The sequence below is a fragment of the Vigna umbellata genome, chromosome 5 (genome assembly GCF_029865625.1).
Source record: "Vigna umbellata cultivar VRB3 chromosome 5, Vumbellata_1.0, whole genome shotgun sequence".
Lineage (NCBI taxonomy): Eukaryota > Viridiplantae > Streptophyta > Magnoliopsida > Fabales > Fabaceae > Vigna > Vigna umbellata.
The window spans coordinates 8716054-8733964 of record NC_142169.1 but is presented as its reverse complement, the minus strand read 5'-3'; the positions used below and the strand labels follow the sequence as shown (position 1 = coordinate 8733964).

General features: G+C 33.7%; 1 protein-coding gene across 1 annotated transcript; it reads right to left on the bottom strand.

The window, feature by feature from the left end:
* Window positions 1-17111: 17111 nt before the first annotated feature.
* LOC148197638 (uncharacterized) lies at window positions 17112-17665 on the bottom strand. The gene is made up of 2 exons (XM_088115437.1): window positions 17320-17665; window positions 17112-17212 (listed from the first exon to the last, which is right to left on the bottom strand). The coding sequence occupies exons 1-2, from the start codon at window positions 17648-17650 to the stop codon at window positions 17178-17180; spliced, it is 366 nt and encodes a 121-aa protein (XP_087971563.1). The 5' UTR covers window positions 17651-17665; the 3' UTR covers window positions 17112-17177.
* Window positions 17666-17911: the final 246 nt, after the last annotated feature.

The window sequence follows — 17911 nt, the reverse complement described above, 5'->3', positions numbered from 1 at the left end:
ACACTGCCTGATATATTCAAAACAAGGTTTACATTATGTCAATCCTCAACAAAATGACTTATCAATTATGGAAGGACAAAAACCAAAATATTTCTTATTTTTATCCCTTTGGTTTTAAATTTTTCGTATTAAATACCAAGGATAATCTAGGGAAGTTTGACTCCAGAAGTGATGAAAGGATCATGTTTGGTTACTCAGAAACGTCAATAACGTTTAAAGCTTATAACTCTAGAACCTTGAAAGTTAAGGAAGTCATTAATGTAAAATTTAACTATAAGCCTAACCTAAATAAGTCAAAGCTAGATGACTCTGTCTCTAAAATGCAAATAAACGACAATCTAGATGCATCCAACGATCAAAACAAGAATTAACGGGAAGAGTCATTCAATGATACTAGTAAAGAAAGAAGGGAACCAAACAACCAACATCGTCTAATTATCAAGGATCACCCTTTAGAGAAGATCATAAGAAATATGGAAGAGCATGTGAGAACAAGAGCGTATCATAATCATCCTACCACAACTATCATCTCTCAAATTAAGCCACTAAACATCAATCAGGCTCTAGAAAATAACTCTTGGGTTGAAGCTATGAATAAGAATTAGATCAATTCAAGAAGAATGAGGTATGGGAACTCGTCGAGTTATCTCAAGGAAAGCATGTAGTCAGAGCTAAATGGGTTTATCGCAACAAACTAGATGAAGATGGAAAAGTCATCAAGAACAAAGCAAGACTTGTTGCGAAAAGCTATTATGAACAAGAAGGAATAGACTACATAGAAGCCTATGCTCCAATAACAAGGTTAGAAGCCATTTGCATTCTTCTATCATTTGCCCCGTTAAATGGAACTATATTATATCAAATGGATGTCAAGAGTGCATTCTTAAACGATGACATTAAGAAAGAAGTGTACATGGAACAACCTCTAGGCTTTGAATGTCAAACAAATTCCGCATATGTCTTTAGATTTAACAAAGCTCTATGTGGATTAATGCAAGCTCCTAGAGCTTAGTATGAAAGGTTAAGTCTCTTCCTTATAAAGAATGGTTTCACGAAAGGTCAAGTAGACACCACACTATTCAAGAAAAATGTTAATCAAGACTTCATTATTATTTAGATATATGTTGATGATATTATCTCGGGTGCTACTAATGAAAAACTATGTCAAGACTTCTCAATCATGATGCAATAAGAATTCAAAATGAGTATGATGGGTGATCTAAAGTTCTTTTTCGGATTGTAAATCAGACAAGAAAAAGACGCAATCTATATTCATCAAACGAAGTACATCAAGGAGCTACTTAAAAGGTTCAAAATAGATGAGGCAAAGAAGATGAAAACTCTAATGCATCCAACAACTAGCTTAGAGATAGATGAAAGCTCAACAAAATTGGACAACACTATATATCGTCAAATGATAGATTCACTGTTGTATCTCATCGTGTCTAGACCTGACATAATGTTCAATGTCTATCTTTCTGCAAGATTTCAGTTAGATCCAAGAGAAATCCATCCCAATGCTGTTAAATAAATATTTCAATATGTAAAGGGAATAGTCAATCTTGGACTATGCTATAAAGGAAGTTTCAAGCTTCAAGCTTGAAGGATATTGTGATGCTGATTACGTTAGTGATAAAGTTAAGCATAAAAGCACAAATGAAGGATGCCACTTCATTAAAGGAAATCTAGTATCATGGCTAAGCAAGAAGAAAAATATGATTCCATTGTCAATTGTAGAAGCCAAATACATATTTGCCACACACTACTACTCACATCTCTTATGGATCAGGAATCAACTAGACGACTACAATAATTTTGAAGGTAAGATTCCTATTTACTATGGTAATAATGTTGCAATTAGTTTATCTAAGAATCCTACATTGCATTCACATGCTAAGCATATTGAGGTCAAACATCACTTCATACGTGATCATGTTAATAAGGGCAATGTGGACTTACAATATGTAAACACAGAGGATCAGCTTACTAACATCTTCACTAAGCGATTAGTTGAAGATAGACTTAATTGTCTAATCACCCTTATTGGTATGAGAACCGTTGAATTAATTTGATTCAACATGTTCAGTGTGTTCATATAGATTTAGAGAGTCAAAACGTCTAAGATACATAGTCTGCATGACGTCATACATTACATCATCTAAGATAAATTGTCTATAAGACATATATATTCATACATTAGGTATTGTCTAAATATTGTGCCCATCTCTAGAACTTGTCTAGGATTTTTGAAACCCCAACCCTTCTCTTTCCGATCTGTCCAATATCTTCTAGGTGTCAATCAGGTCATTACTTCTAACATAAATCCTTTTTCCTATCTCTTCCTTGAAACGACAAAACTTCTGACACTACTACTCTTCTCATTCTTATCCTTTGCAACTTGCACTCCTTTTCGCAATGACTCGGTCTTTAAGAGATACCATATCTCTTTTCAAAATCTACTCGTACGAAGCCCATTAAATAAATGAGACAAATCAATCGCTCATGACTAACTTTTCTCTTTATTCAACTTGTTGATAGGGAGAGCTTTAACCTCTCTATATCTTAGCTTTTGATGATGAACAATAGATTGGTTTAATGGTTTCTTGCACAACAAATGACATAACAAATGTTTTATCTTGATCATGTTTGTGCTAAATATGTGAATCCATTATTATTGAATGAATCGTGCTTAAAAAAGATTGATAATCACATTTCTGGTATAAATAATTGATTCAACTAGGTATATAATATGTTAGATTTAACCAGATCACTTAAAAAGCATAACAAGGGCAAATTATTATCTTGTAATCGATTATACAGGTTGCATAACCGATTAAAACAAAGAAAATCCATAATTTGTTATATAAGTGAGATAGTTTGTTAAAGATGACTAATGGATGACTAATATAGACAAATGTAGAAATAATCGATTACATAAGTTTGTTAATCGATTAAAACAGAGAAATAGTCTAATCCATTATATAAATAGCCTAATCTTTTAAGATTGTTAAATGAATCAATAATAGGCTTAAGTGTTTAAATAATTTATTATTGATTTTGAGTGGTGAGAGGAATGCATTGAGAGGGTTCTCTCTGTATTTATGTATACTTAATCAATTATAGTGGATTCCCTTCAATTAAGGTTGTTCAAGGAAGACTGGATGTAGGCTTGTGATAACCGAACTAGTATAGATTGTTTGTGTTGATCTTTCTCTACTCTTTTTCTACTTGTTGATTCATTACTATTTTTTAATGATTTCAAGAAAGAAAAAAACTCATAAAATTTTAAAAAGATCATTAAAAAAGGTTAATCCAATTCACCCTCCTTTTGGCTTGAGATATAAGGCCTTTCTTTTCTTACAATTGGCATCATAGCTGGGAATTTGAAAACTATTTGAATTTTAATCGATTGTGTTCATAGCTTCATCGATTAAATTGATCTTGATGGCCAATATATCTCAGACTAGGAGTAAAGGTGTAATTGATGATGAAAACTATAGTTTCTTGAATTTAGTAGGCAAAGGTGTATGAGATGTTGTGACCAATAGTCCTCATGAATCAACCAAGACAAAAATGGAGAAGGTCAAAGTCGAAGATTTCTGTAGATCAAGAAGGATAAATCAAGAAGAAGAAAATGGATACACCAACACCCTGAATTCTGTTGCAGAAACTGATACGAGCTCAGAAAATGAAGAGAGTTTCAAAATGAAAGCTTTGAGAATTTTTGTAATGAACAAGGGATCTCACACAACGTCTCTGCACCCAAAACACCACAGCAAAATGGTGTAGTTGAAAGGAAAAATAGGACTCTAGAAGAACTTTCTAGGACCATGCTAAATGAAAGATCCTTACCTAAACACTTTTAGGCTGATGTTGTTACTACAACTTGTTATGTGCTTAATAGGACTATCATTAGACCCATGTTAAAGCTTACCCCTTATGAATTATTCAAAAGAAAGAAAAGCTAACATTACTCACTTAAAGGTTTTTGGTTACAAATGCTTTGTATTGAATAATGGTAAAAGCAATCTTGGTAAGTTTGATTCTAAAGCAGATGAAACAATCTTTCTAGGTTATTCATTGACTAGTAAAACATATAGGGTTTATGACAAACACACTTTATTTGTAGAGGAATCTATACATGTTGCTTTTGATGAAAATTTTGATAACATAACTAACACATTGCAATCGAGAGATTGTATAAAAGCAAGTGAGGAACTAGATGTTGAAGACATTCAGGAAAATCAAAATCCTGTAGTTACCGAAACTGATGCAAGCACAAAACCTCTCAAGGACTGGACAGTTTCTAAAAAAGTGTCAAAGAGCAACATTATAGGAAATATTACAAAAAGGGATGTCCACAAGAAGGCAACTTAATCCATTATGCATGAATGTGTCCTTTGTATCCTAAATAGAACCCAAGAACGTTAATGATGCGTTGAAAGATGAAAACCGGTTCTTGGCAATGCAAGAAGAATTGAACCAATTCAAGAGGAACAATATGTAGGAACTTGTTCCAAGGAAAATTGCTAAATAAGTGATAAGAACAAAGTGGGTCTTTAGAAACAAAATGGATGATTCAGGAACTATTATCAAGAACAAGGCAAGACTCGTGGCAAAAGGATATAGCCATGAAGAAGGCATCAATTATGATGAGACTTATGCACCTGTTGCCTAACTTGAAGCAATAAGAATCTTACTTGTCATTACATCTATGCTTAACTTCATGCTTTATCAAATGGATATGAAGAGTGCATTTCTAAACGGCTACATCAAGGAAGAAGTTTGTGGAACAATTGTCGGAACAATCGGTACCGTTATAGAGTCGCGCAGCGGAATAAAATATAGATCGCGGAAAGCGTGTAACGATCACAACACAAGTTAAAATATGTGCTAAGAGTTTAGGGATCAAGAAAATCAACACAGAATTTTTATCCTGGTTCGAATCAAAAGATTCTACGTCCAGTCGTTAATCACTATAAATAGTGATTAACCTTTTTCACTAAAAATATAGTTTGCAGATTACAATCAGATAATCAAAATAAGCAAAGAATAGAAAACACCTTCCTTCGACAAACGAACGGAAGAACATGCTCAGCCAACTTGAAGAGAACTGCTCCGACCTTTGACACACAAAACGCGAGCTTCTCCTATTCACAAGACCAGGCAAGAGCACTCTATCACTTTGAGAACTTCCTCAGACAAACTGTATTCTCAAAATGGCATAGATCCTTTTCACTCACAGAGAGCTTCCCTTAGGCACAAAGCTCTAATACTCTCAATTGAAAAGTTTTTTTCTAAGAGCTGTGAAGACCTCTATTTATAAGCCTAGTTTCGTGCAGGGTCAAAAACTGAAAAAACATCTCCCAACTGCCACTGATAATCAATTATCATAAGTGATAATCGATTATTTGTGTCCGTTATGGGGTTTTCAAAATGGTGATAATCGATTATCCTGAGCAATAATCGATTATTCCAGAGACTTGGACAAAATTAAATAAAACAGTGATAATCGATTATTCTGTGTAATAATCGATTATTTGCGCAAGCAACTCTCTTCTAAACTGGCTTGTGATAATCGATTATTCCTCTTGATAATCGATTATTTGTGCAATGACTCACTAAATATGAAAACTTTTAAGAGTTTTTACATCATTACATTTTATCCTATACATTTGTTTCTACAAAATGCGTTTAACAAAGATGCATTTAGAGTCTTCAATTCTTCAGCTTTTATCATCATCAAAATTTCACTGTAGCTTCAAGATACCAATGCTCCTCATTGGTAACAACAATTGTCTAGCTTTCAAGACTTTGAGTTTCCTAATCACATTTTTAAGTTAAAGATAGTACTTTATGGTTCAAAGCAAGCTCCATGCTCCTGGTATGATAGGTTAAGTGAATTCCTCCTTACAAAGGAATTTCAAAGGGGTAAAGTTGATTCAACTATCTTCATTAAAAAGTCTGAAAAAAAATCTACTATTTGTGCAAATATATGTAGATCATATAGTATTTGGATCTACTAACCCTTTGTTGTGCAAGGAATTTTCTAAGAAAATTCAGGAGAAGTTTGAGATCTCAATGATGGGAGAGCTCAACTACTTTCTTGGGCTGCAAGTAAAACAAGGGGATGCAAGTATATTCATCCACCAATCCAAGTATTGCGTTGACCTTACAAAGAAATTTAAAATGGATGAATGCAAAAAAGTTGCAACTCCAATGGTCACTAATTGTTATCTTGATAAGGATAAGAAAGGTAAGGATGTTGACTAGAAAATGTATCGAGGTATGATTAATTCCTTACTATACTTGATTGTTAGTCGTCCAAATATCATGCATAATGTGTGTTTATTTGCTAGATTTCAGTCTTGTCCGAAAGAATCACACTTAACTGCTGTAAAAAGGATTATGAAGCATCTTAAGGGAACACAAATAGTTGATTTATGGTATCTTAGAGGTGAATGCAAAATTGAATTTGTAGATACTTTACACTAATGGGCTGACATCTTTACAAAACCGCTGTCAAAGGAAAGATTTTATACAATCATAAATGAATTAGGCATTCTAGATCAAAGTTGTGCACTATGAGTTTGAAAAGCATTCTGAAATTGCATATTATTTCATTTACATTCATTGCTCACATACATTATTATAAAACTGTTGTACCTATCATATTTTTTAGATACTAACAATGCACAATGTTGAGAAATATGTTTTTGCAGGTTATAAAGTGATCAAAACAGGTTTTATAATCATATACTCTGTTTATAACCATATCTAAGCATTTTAACAAATTAAATGAATGGAATAATATGTTAAATGACCATTACTATAGTTTTTAATTTGTTACACTAATAATATAATCGATTATGTCATTGAATATGATTTCATGAATTTATAACTACATTTTTGGACTACTGAACAAGTTTAAAATTTCAAAATATACATGTCATATGTTGCATATAACACAAATTCACTTTGAAATCCATCATATAATGTGAAATATGCATCATTTTGAGATGAATCATCTCTTCTTATCTCTCCTACAACTTTGCTAATACATGTATCATATTTTCTGTTGCATAATAACTGGTATCATATTGTCATATATGCAATAATACTCATTGCTTCATCTACATTTTGTACATTATATGAGTATTGTGAAAAGACCTCGATATCAAATGCTCTATCATGTGAAATCAGTACACTTTCTCTAATACAAGTTAAATAACTCTTATATACTGTTTTGAATTATGACATTGAGCAATGATATACTTTGATACCATTCATATACTTCTCACACACTTTCATAATGCTATATCTCTTTGTGATATGGGGAGCATCATATTCTTAAATGGTTTGTAAGTACTTTTGATGTTTTTAGCACACATTTATTCCATGTTACGTGTTTGTTCTACCCTTTTTTTGCTGATGCCCAAAGGGGAAGAGTAACTGAAAACATGTTTTTTGTTGGTCATCATAAAAAAAGGGAGAGATTGTTGATAGGGGAGCTTTAACCTCTCTATGTCTTAGTTTTTTATGATGAACAATAAAATGGTTCAATGGTTTCTTGTACAACAAATGGCATAACAAATGTTTTATCTTGATCATGTTTGTGCTATATATGTGAATCCATTATTGTTGAATGAATCATGCTTAAAACATGTTGATAATTTCATTTCTGGTATAAATAATTGATTAAACCAGGTATATAATCTGTTAGATTTAACCATATGACTTAGAAAGTATAACAGGGCCAAACTGCTATGTTGTAATTGATTATACAGGTTGCAAAACCGATTAAAACAGAGAAAATGTATAATTTGCTATATAAGTGAGATAATATGTTAAAAATGACTAATGAATGACTAATATAGACAAGTGTAGAATTAATCATTTACATAAATTTTTTAATCAATTAGAAAAGAGAAATAATCTAATTTATTATACAAATAGCCTAATATGTTAAGATTGTTAAATGAATCAATGATAGGCTTAAGTATTTAAATAATTGATTATGCGTATAGGATAATATGTTAAAATAGAGAAAAAGTATAACTGATTATGCAATTAACATAATTGATTATAATGCGACAGGATTTGAAAATCCTATAAATATGTGACTTGAAACCTGTTTCAAAGAGTTATCATTTTTCAAATACTAACATTCTCTTGGAGAATCTACACTTCATTGGTTGAATAGTCATCAAGATTCATTCAAGGCTTTGTGCTAAAGTGGTTATGATTCAATCTACACTAGAAGAGTGTGTCTAAAAGACCAAGTTACTCATAAACACTCTGTGTATTGTGTACCTGTGTGGGTTTGTCAGGAGTTAAGTTTTGTGATTGCTCTTGGTTTATAAGAGATTGAGGTTGTTCATCTTTTGTATTGCTATATTAATTTTGAGTCGTGAGAGGAGTACATTGAGAGGGTTATCTCTGTATTTCTGTATACTCAATCAATTATAATAGATTTCCTTCAACTAAAGTTGTTGGAAGAGGACTAGATGTAGGCTTGTGATAGCCGAACCAGTATAGATTGTTTGTGTTGATCTTTCTCTACTCTTTCTCTACTTGTTGATTCATTACTATTTGTTTATTGATTTCAAGAAAGCAAAGAACTCAAAGATTTAAGGCCTTTCTTTTCTTACACAAACTCGACTCTACTTTTCGCATTCTTACCACATTCTCTCGAAAGGCTTAACTCTCGTTCTCCTTCGCGCCTTCATGCTCTTTCAAACCTCTAATCTCTCAAACTCTCAACATTCCAAACCAATGAAGCCTTCTTCGAAACCTCTAGTCCGTCATCATCATCTCATTTGATCACTGTCTCATCCGATCACTGGACCAAGATGAATATGATAACCCAACATTCCTTGCTACCATAGTATTCAAAACTTACTTGTCTTACGCAAGTAGTTCTTTCACCTAACCTACCACCTTCACAGTCAAACCTCACTTTACCCAACTTTCAACCCATTTCTTTCATCCCCTCTCTCTTTACCCTTAACCCTTCATTGAACATCTAATCCCCCTTCCACCCTTGCTTCTCTTTCCTTCCTTCTCTTGTGCCGGAATGTGATGTCTCTTCTTTCATCCCCTTTTGATGTTTCTCAAATAAGGGTGGAGAAAATGAGATTATACTATTAAGAGAAAATCGTCTATACGCTTAGCATTAAACGAAATAATCGTCTGAAAATACCATACACTATGCCGAAAAAAGCATTTTATACTAGTTTTCGAGTAGGTATAGAAGCAAGGGGGTATGGAAAGTTTTTGACCTTTGGATATCGGTCCTAGAATAGGTATAAAAGTACGACTTTCTATACCGACTCTACTAAAAAAAGGTATAAAAGTTTGACTTTTAATACTTGATATTATGAGAACATGTATAAAAAATCTTCTTTTACTTTTACTTTCGTCAGAAAAAAATCCCTCTTTTTATACCTGTTGGTATTAGAATAAGTATAAAAAAGTCACACTTTTATACATGTTGGTGTTAGAACCGGTATAAAAGTGAGACTTTTTTATACCTGTTCTACTTTAATCGGTATAAAATGTGCCATTTTTTAGAACATTTTATTTGTATGCACTACTATCCATATCTAGACCTGCATAAAATTCATTCATGGAATACAATTTAAATAATAAATAACGAGCAAAATAATCAATATTGTTTCTATTATTAACACATCAAAATAGTTCTTTAATGTAATATTTACCTAACAAAGTTCCAAAATTTATTTACATAACATAATTACACACAAAATAGTTCCTCAACTCAATGTAATATTGAAACATCTAATCATCGATAAACAGTTAAAAGAAATGCAGCGCACTCCTCCCAAACATCCTTTATGACATGTTGCTCTTAGAGATGTGTCATCAAATATCTACACAATGAATAGTTTGAGTCAAGTTATAATATTAATGGCTTAAGATCTTAGTTATAAACGTTCACGTTACCAAAATCCATGAGTCAACGACATTTGCAGATATAATATTTTGCATGTGCCTTATGACATAATATTTGCACTCAAGCTCTTTGGTTGACGTGAGCACTACAAGTTAAATTTATAAAGTATCATAAAATTTATGATTGTATTTATAGTTTGAAAGATTAACTACTTATAGTTGGTGCAATGAACTGCAGTTTCTTTCTAGAAACAATATGTGTTCCCTGCAATCTTGAATATGCCTCAACTACTCTATAAAGTTAAATGTATATTGAAATGAGTGCTAAGGAACTTAGTAAAATCAGTTATGTGTACACAACAAATAATTATTAAAAACTTACGATATTAGTGTACTCTTAGTTGTCAAAGTGTGAAACACAATAGAACCACAAGAAACTATTAAGGAAGAATTAGTAACAATTATCAGTGACCTCTGCAAATTCAAACAATAATAGTGTTAAATAACATTTAAATAAAGTAGAGAAGAGAGTGAAAGAAGTGATGGAGACAAAGAAGATCAGATAGACAAGCTTCAAGCTCAAACAAATGGCTATGGCCGCTGTTGCATAATTTAGATCTTCTACAATGACACTTGCAAACTTACTTCATTCATGGATTTCATTCACTTGTTGTAGATTTGGTTAAATTGTCTGTATTATCTTTGCGATCATCTTTATCATATCTCATATAATAGCCATACATGTTTATCTTAAAAACCAGTCTCCTGTATTATTTTGTCCTCCCTACTAATATTCTATGTTACATAAATAAATTTTATTAATATAATACATGTTAAAATTTAAAATAATATAATAAACTCATGAAGAAAGTTAAAAGATGATAAGTTGTTTATTCTAAAGTCATGATCGAAATATTAATTTTTATTTGATCATGGAGACGCGAACATGAAATGATTTCCTGAAAAGAAATTAATATTTAAAAATTCAAGCTTAAATTCTTATCCTACAAGATTTCAGGTGCTTACCAAACCAATGAACCAAACTTGTTAGTTACAACTTTTTTGTTTTTAAGAAAAGTGTAAAAAGAAAAAGAGCATGCAGCAAACAACTGTTTTACGCTGAAAAGAAAGGGGAAAAAAAAGTGATTCTAACTTTATGCTTTTGAAACTGTTGGGTTTCATCTTCTATTACAATGATGTCTGCAGTTTCGTTAAAAGTATGACGCTATCATGCTGCACATGCGATACTTAAATATTGCTTTTAGTTTCGTTGTATTAACTATTTTGTGCACTTTCACAAATTTCATGTATAGTCTTATGCAAGACAAAAAATTAATGCCCGATTCCTTTTATTGTGTAATGCGTAAAAATTAGGAATCTATATTTATTGTTTGAAGTACACAGAAAATTTTTATATTGAGTAATACTATAATCAAATAATATCAAATAAATAAAACAACATTATAACATTGAAGAATTCGAAGTGAAAATACTTTTTTCAAACATAAAGATTTTATGAAAAATAATAAAAAAACAATAATTATTATTATAAAGGTTTAAACCCTCCGTTGATCCTCAAGTTTGTATGAAAATCTCAGTTGGGTCCTCAAGTTTTTTTCTGTCTCAATTGGGTCATATTTTTTGTAAAAATGAACACATTTTACCCTAACCGTTAAATTGTAACAAACGGCGTTAGTTGGTGCTGACGTGTTGCATAGTTACGTGAAATTTTTATTACGTGGAATTTTTATTTAATTTGAGAAATTATTACATGGCAACTCTATCCTCTTCCCCTCCGAGCCAACTCCCTCCCCCTTCGTCTCCGAACTCGTCTTCCGATTCGAGCCCCTCATAATTGCTCTCGAGTGCAGAGACCTCTCCGCCGCTCACTCCCTCGTTTCCCTCGCCATCTCCTGCGGCTTTAGAGAGAGTGGCATTACCAATGCCAAGAAGCGCGTCATTATCGCCATTCGCTGCTCCATTCGCATGGAGGTGCCGTTGGGGGATACGCGCACTGTCATGGTCACGCCCGAGTATGTTCGTTATCTCGTTCGGGTCGCAAATGACAAGATGGAAGCTAATAGGAAGAGAACTCAGAGATTTTTCGAAGTTTTGCTGTCCACTGATTCCTTGATTGCTGATAGCGGGGACCGTTTGTTGCCGACGAATGAAGCTTGCAGCCATCTTGAAAAAGTCTGAATCTTTGAATGGTTGGCAGGGTCTGTGAGTTCTCCTGGTTCTGGTCTATCAATTAGCCATTTTGATATTGTCGGTGAACCAGCTGAGAAGCTTTTCCTTTGGGGCCACTCAGCTTGTGTATTGAATAAGGCTGGTGACAAGAAACTTATCATTTTTGGTGGCTTTGGAGGCTTGGGAAGACATGCCAGGAGAAATGGTTTGTTGCTGCTTGATCCATATTCTGGCAATCTTGAAATTGTTAGCACTGTTGATTGTGCTTCTCCCACTCCACGATTGGGCCATACAGCTTCTGTTGTTGAAAATTGCATGTTTGTGATTGGAGGTCGGACTGGTCCTGACAAAATTCTTAGTCATGTATCCTTGGAAGTTACTGTAATTTAGTGAAAATTTATTTCCACCCAGGTAATGCTTAACAGCATTCTTGTGTTACAACTTTCAGCCCCTTTCCTGCTTAAAAGAAAGCCCACTGATAAAGCAACTTTTCAGTAATGAAAAAAAAATTGTACACTTGTTTTTAAGATGACTTTATGTATTGGATGAGTTCTGGTATCAGTATTTTAATTCATATGCATAAACGGAACAAGTTGTCCCCTGTTACTATTTCCAACTACATGACAATCTGCAGAAGAAGTTTTTTCGTTCAAACTACATTGAATCTGCATACGTCTAATTTATTCTTGCATTTATTAATTGTCTCTGTGACTGTCGCTGTCTCCGTTCTTGAGCCTCGTTCTAATCCGGGGATTGGTAGTGTTCCCAAAGCCATGAAAGGTGAACAGGTTGCAGTTGGGTGGCGCCGATGGAAGGAAGCAGAGGGGAGGGAGGAGAAGATCTAGTTCTAGTCAAAACATCACCACGTGGCCTTTCAATTTTAATGCACAATGCCACGTCAGTAAATGAAAAATTCCAGCTCACAAAAATTTAACGCCGTCTCACACTACTTAACGGTTATGGCAAAATGTGCTCACTTTTACAAAAAATATGACCCAATTGAGACAGAAAAAAACTTGAGGACCCAACTGAGATTTTCATACAAACTTGAGGACCAAGGGAGGGTTTAAACCTATTATAAAAAAGAACATAAATACTTTACATGAAACAAATTATCTGAATGTGAAAAGTAAAAAATTCACAAAAATCGAATATAGATAAAAGAAGCAAATAAAAAATATAAAGAAATATCTATACAATACATCAAAATAATTATATGTAAAAATTCATAATAAGGATTCGATAAATCTAAATATCTCAAACAAGCACATTTAATCATATTCAGATTTATAAGAAAGAAAGCGGAAGCAGAAAGACCAACCTCCAGCCATTGTTGTATGCTTGCTTAAATTCTGGTTTATGAACCCTTGCTCTTAAAACACGATGGTGATGTATATGAAGTAAAGAGTAGGCTCAGTGACCTGATATGAAATTTTTTGTAGTGCTCCAAAAAAGCATCATAGAGTATTTTTTATAACGTTAGAAGAGATTGTTGTGGGAATAATAGCACACCCACACGTTTGAAAACGGTTTTTATTTAAAAATGGACCACTTTCAGAATATTAACTGCTTTTAAAATATTAACTGAAAAGGAAATAAAATAAATGGGATATGATATATTTTTAAAATGTAACCTCTTTTTTGTATAAGGCTAACATTCTCCCACTTGGTCCATTTTATTTAACCATCAAACGTAATAAGAGACCAAATATATGAATCATGGTGACAGTTCCTCTAATAATGAGTATTATCTCCCATGTATTACGATGTATTTAATCTCACATCACAAGCTCTTAACTCTAATGAATAAACCATATGCTTATTCTAGGTCACAATTAGATGATTTTTCTCTAAGTAACTAATTATGTGCACAAATAATTGAGAAAACATTAAACTGAATAAGAGTTTTATCAAAATGAAAGTACTTACAATGATTGTCATATCATGGAACCAAATCCCATTCGCGTTACATGATCCTTAAAATTCTTTGGTGGCATGCCTTTAGTTAAAGGATCAACAATCATCAACTCGGTGCTAACGTGCTCAATGACCACTTTCTTTTCTTTAACAAGTTCTCTTATGGCTAGATATTTAATATTGATGTGTTTACTTCGACTTCCACTTTTATTATTCTTAGCCATAAAAACAGCAGCAGAGTTATCACAAAATACAACTTCAGTGGCCTAGTAATTGAGTCCACAACTCTAAGCCCAGATATAAAACTCTTCAACCATACACCATGTGAAGTAGCCTCAAAACAAGAAACGAACTCAGCCTCCATAGTAGAAGTAGCAGTCAAGGTCTGATTTTTGCTACTCCAAGATACAGCTCCACAAGCTAGCATGAAAACATAGCCAAATGTAGATTTTCTGGTATCAACACAACCAGCAAAGTCTGAATCAGAGTAGCCTACCACTTCCAAATTATCAGTTCGTCTATACATGAGCATGAAATCTTTTGTTCCTTGAAGATATCTCATTATTTTCTTTGCAGCTTTCCAGTGGTCAACACCTGGATTACTCTGATATCTTCCTAAAACTCCAACTGCAAATGCAATGTTAGGTCTAGTACAAACTTGAGCATACATAAGACTTCCGACAGCTGAAGCATATGGAATATTTTTCATCTGTTCCTGCTCAAGATCATTTTTCGGGCATTGACTTAATTCAAGTTTGTCACCCTTTACAATGGGAGCTACACTTGGTGAACAATTCTTCATGTTAAACCTCTCTAAAACTTTGTTGATATAGGTCTCTTGAGACAAACCCAAAATGCCTCGAGATCTTTCTCTATGGATCTTAATGTCAATGACATAAGATGCCTCTCTCATATCTTTCATGTCAAAGTTCTTTGAAAGAAATTGTTTCACTTCATATAGCAAACCCTTATCGTTGGTTGCAAGCAAAATATCATCCACGTAAAATACAAGGAAACAAATCTTACTCCCACTGACCTTTTGGTATATACATTGATCCATGATGTTTTCTTCAAAATCGAATGAAGTGATAACATCATGAAATTTTAGATACCATTGGCGGGAAGCTTGTTTTAATCCATAGATGGATTTATTAAGCTTACATACCAAGTGCTCATTGCCTTTAGAAGAGAATCCTTCAGGTTGTTTCATGTAAACCTCTTCCTCTAGATCACCATTAAGGAATGTTGTTTTCACATCCATTTGATGTAACTCAAAATCAAAATGAGCTACTAATGCCATAATTACTCGGAAGGAATCTTTCTTAGATACAGGAGAAAAGGTCTCTGTGTAGTCAATTCCTTCTCTTTGAGTGAATCCTTTGGCAACAAGTCTTGCCTTATGTCTCTCAATGTTGCCTTTTGAGTCTTTCTTGGTTTTAAAGACCCATCTACATCCAATGGATTTTACACCATCAGGCAACTGAACGAGATCCCAAACTTTGTTGGATGCCATAAAATCCATCTCGTCTTTCACGGCATCATACCATAGTTTTGATTCTTTAGAACTCATGGCTTGTGAAAACGTTTCAGGATCATTTTCGGCTCCAATGTTGTAATCCGATTCTTGTAAATACACTTCATAATCACTAGAAACTGCTGGTCTTCTGATTCTAGTAGATCTTCTTAATGTTGTGTCAACATCTTGATGAGAAGCTTGTTGTTCAACTGGTTGTTCAACATTTACTTGTTGCTCCTCATCAACAACTTGATCTATATTATCATTCTCAGTAATTTGTGGAACTTCAATTATTGGTTGTCTAATTTGCTTTTGAACTGGAGGAGCGTGAATGACTACCAATCTTTCATTTGATTGAGAGGTTTGAGCTTCATAGTGATCTTTTTCAAGATCAACGTCTTGATTTAAATCACTCCCACTAATCAAATCATTTTCAAGAAACTTTGCATTTCTTGATTCCACAATCTTAGTGTTATGAGTTGGACAATAGAATCTATAACCTTTGGACCTTTCAGCATATCCAATGAAATACCCACTAATAGTCCTTGGGTCTAGTTTCTTCTCTTGTGGATTATAAATTCTCACTTCAGAAGGACATCCCCAAACGCGTACATGTCGTAAACTAGGTTTCCAACCTTTGAATAACTCAAAAGGTGTTTTTAAAACAGCCTTAGTTGGGACCCGATTTACTATATACACAGCCGTCTTAAGTGCTTCAGTCCACAAGAACTGAGGAAGTTTTGAATTACTCCTCATACTTCTCACCATATCCATCAAGGTTCGATTTCTTCTTTCTGCTACACTATTCTGATCTGGTGAGCCAGGCATGGTATATTGGGCAACAATCCCATGTTCTTGAAGAAATCTAGCAAACGGACCAGGTGCTTATCCATTCTCCGTGTATCTACCGTAGTACTCTCCACCTCTATCTGATCTCACAATCTTAATTTTCTTTCCACATTGTAACTCTACTTCAACCTTAAAAACTTTAAAGGCATCTAAGGCTTCATCCTTAGAACGAAGTAAGTACAAATACATGTATCGTGAGTAATCATCTATAAAGGTGATAAAGTATTTTGGACTACTTGCGTCCATATCCGGACAACAAATATTTGTATGAATAATTTCTAGTAAACTTGAACTCCTCTTAGCACCTCTTTTGGACTTGTTAGTTTGCTTACCCTTAATGCAATCCACGCAAGTCTCAAAATCAGTAAAATCCAAAGTACTAAGTACTCCTTCATTTACTAATCGCTTAATTCTCTCAATGGAGATATGTCCCAATCTACGGTGCCATAAAACAGAAGAATCATCATTCATAACACATCTTTTTAACCCAGCGGAAACATGCATAGAACTATAAACAGCGTTGTTTTGCAATTTAATAAAGTAAAGACCATCGCATAATTCCCCAAAGCCAATAACTTTGGATTTATTCAATAAAGTAAAACCAGAATCCATAAAATTAAAGGAAAAACCCAAAGGTGCAAATTGTGAAATAGAAATCAAGTTCTTGCTAAAACTAGGAACATAGAAGGTCTTTTCTAAACATAAAACAAAACCACTGCTTAAAACTAAATTGCACGTCCCAATGGCTTCAACATGTGAACTCATCTTGCTTCCTGAATAGATGTGTTGCTCACTTCCCATCGGTTTCCTTAGGTTTTCCATACCCTACAAGGTATTAGAAACATGGATTGTAGAACCAGAATCAATCCACCATGTGTTATGATTAAAACTAGTCAAATTAGATTCATAACAGACAAAAGCAAACAAATTACCTTTCTTTTCAAGCCAATCCTTAAACTTTTGACATTCCTTCTTCATGTGTCCCTTCTTTTTACAAAAGAAACATCTGGACTCCTTCTTAATAACTGGCTGAGCAGGAATCTTTCCCTTCTTATTAACTTGGTTCTTCCTATTCTTAAATGAAGTGGTCAAGTTCACCTTCTCCCCTTCTTCAATCAATAGCCTTTCTTCTTCTTGAACACACATGGTCAATAATTCATTAATTGACCACTTGTCCTTATGTGTGTTGTAAGAGATTTTAAAGGGAGTGTAATGGTGAGGCAAAGTGCACAAAATATAGTGCACTAGGAAAGAATCAGACATGGTAACTTCCAAAGCTTTTAGTTGAGCCACAATATCCCTTATGCGCATGATATGATCACGCAGTCCCTTAATTCCAGTGAGCTTTAAGGATGAAAACTACATTATAAGAGTGCTGGCAAGAGATTTATCAGATGTCGTAAACTGCTCATCAATAGCCCTCAGTAAATCCTTGACATTCTCATACTGATCAACCGAACCCCGGATTCCAGCGGAAATGTTGGTTTTTATGAACGTTACGGAGAGACGATTTGACCTCTCCCA

Bases quoted from the DNA above. Each gene is read 5' to 3' on its own strand.
- LOC148197638 (XM_088115437.1), bottom strand. From the start codon at position 17,650: ATGTCTGATTCTTTCCTAGTGCACTATATTTTGTGCACTTTGCCTCAC. The intron at 17,213-17,319 runs GTAATTTGTTTG...AATACCTTGTAG, and splicing joins GGATTGGCTTGAAAAGAAAG to GGTATGGAAAACCTAAGGAA.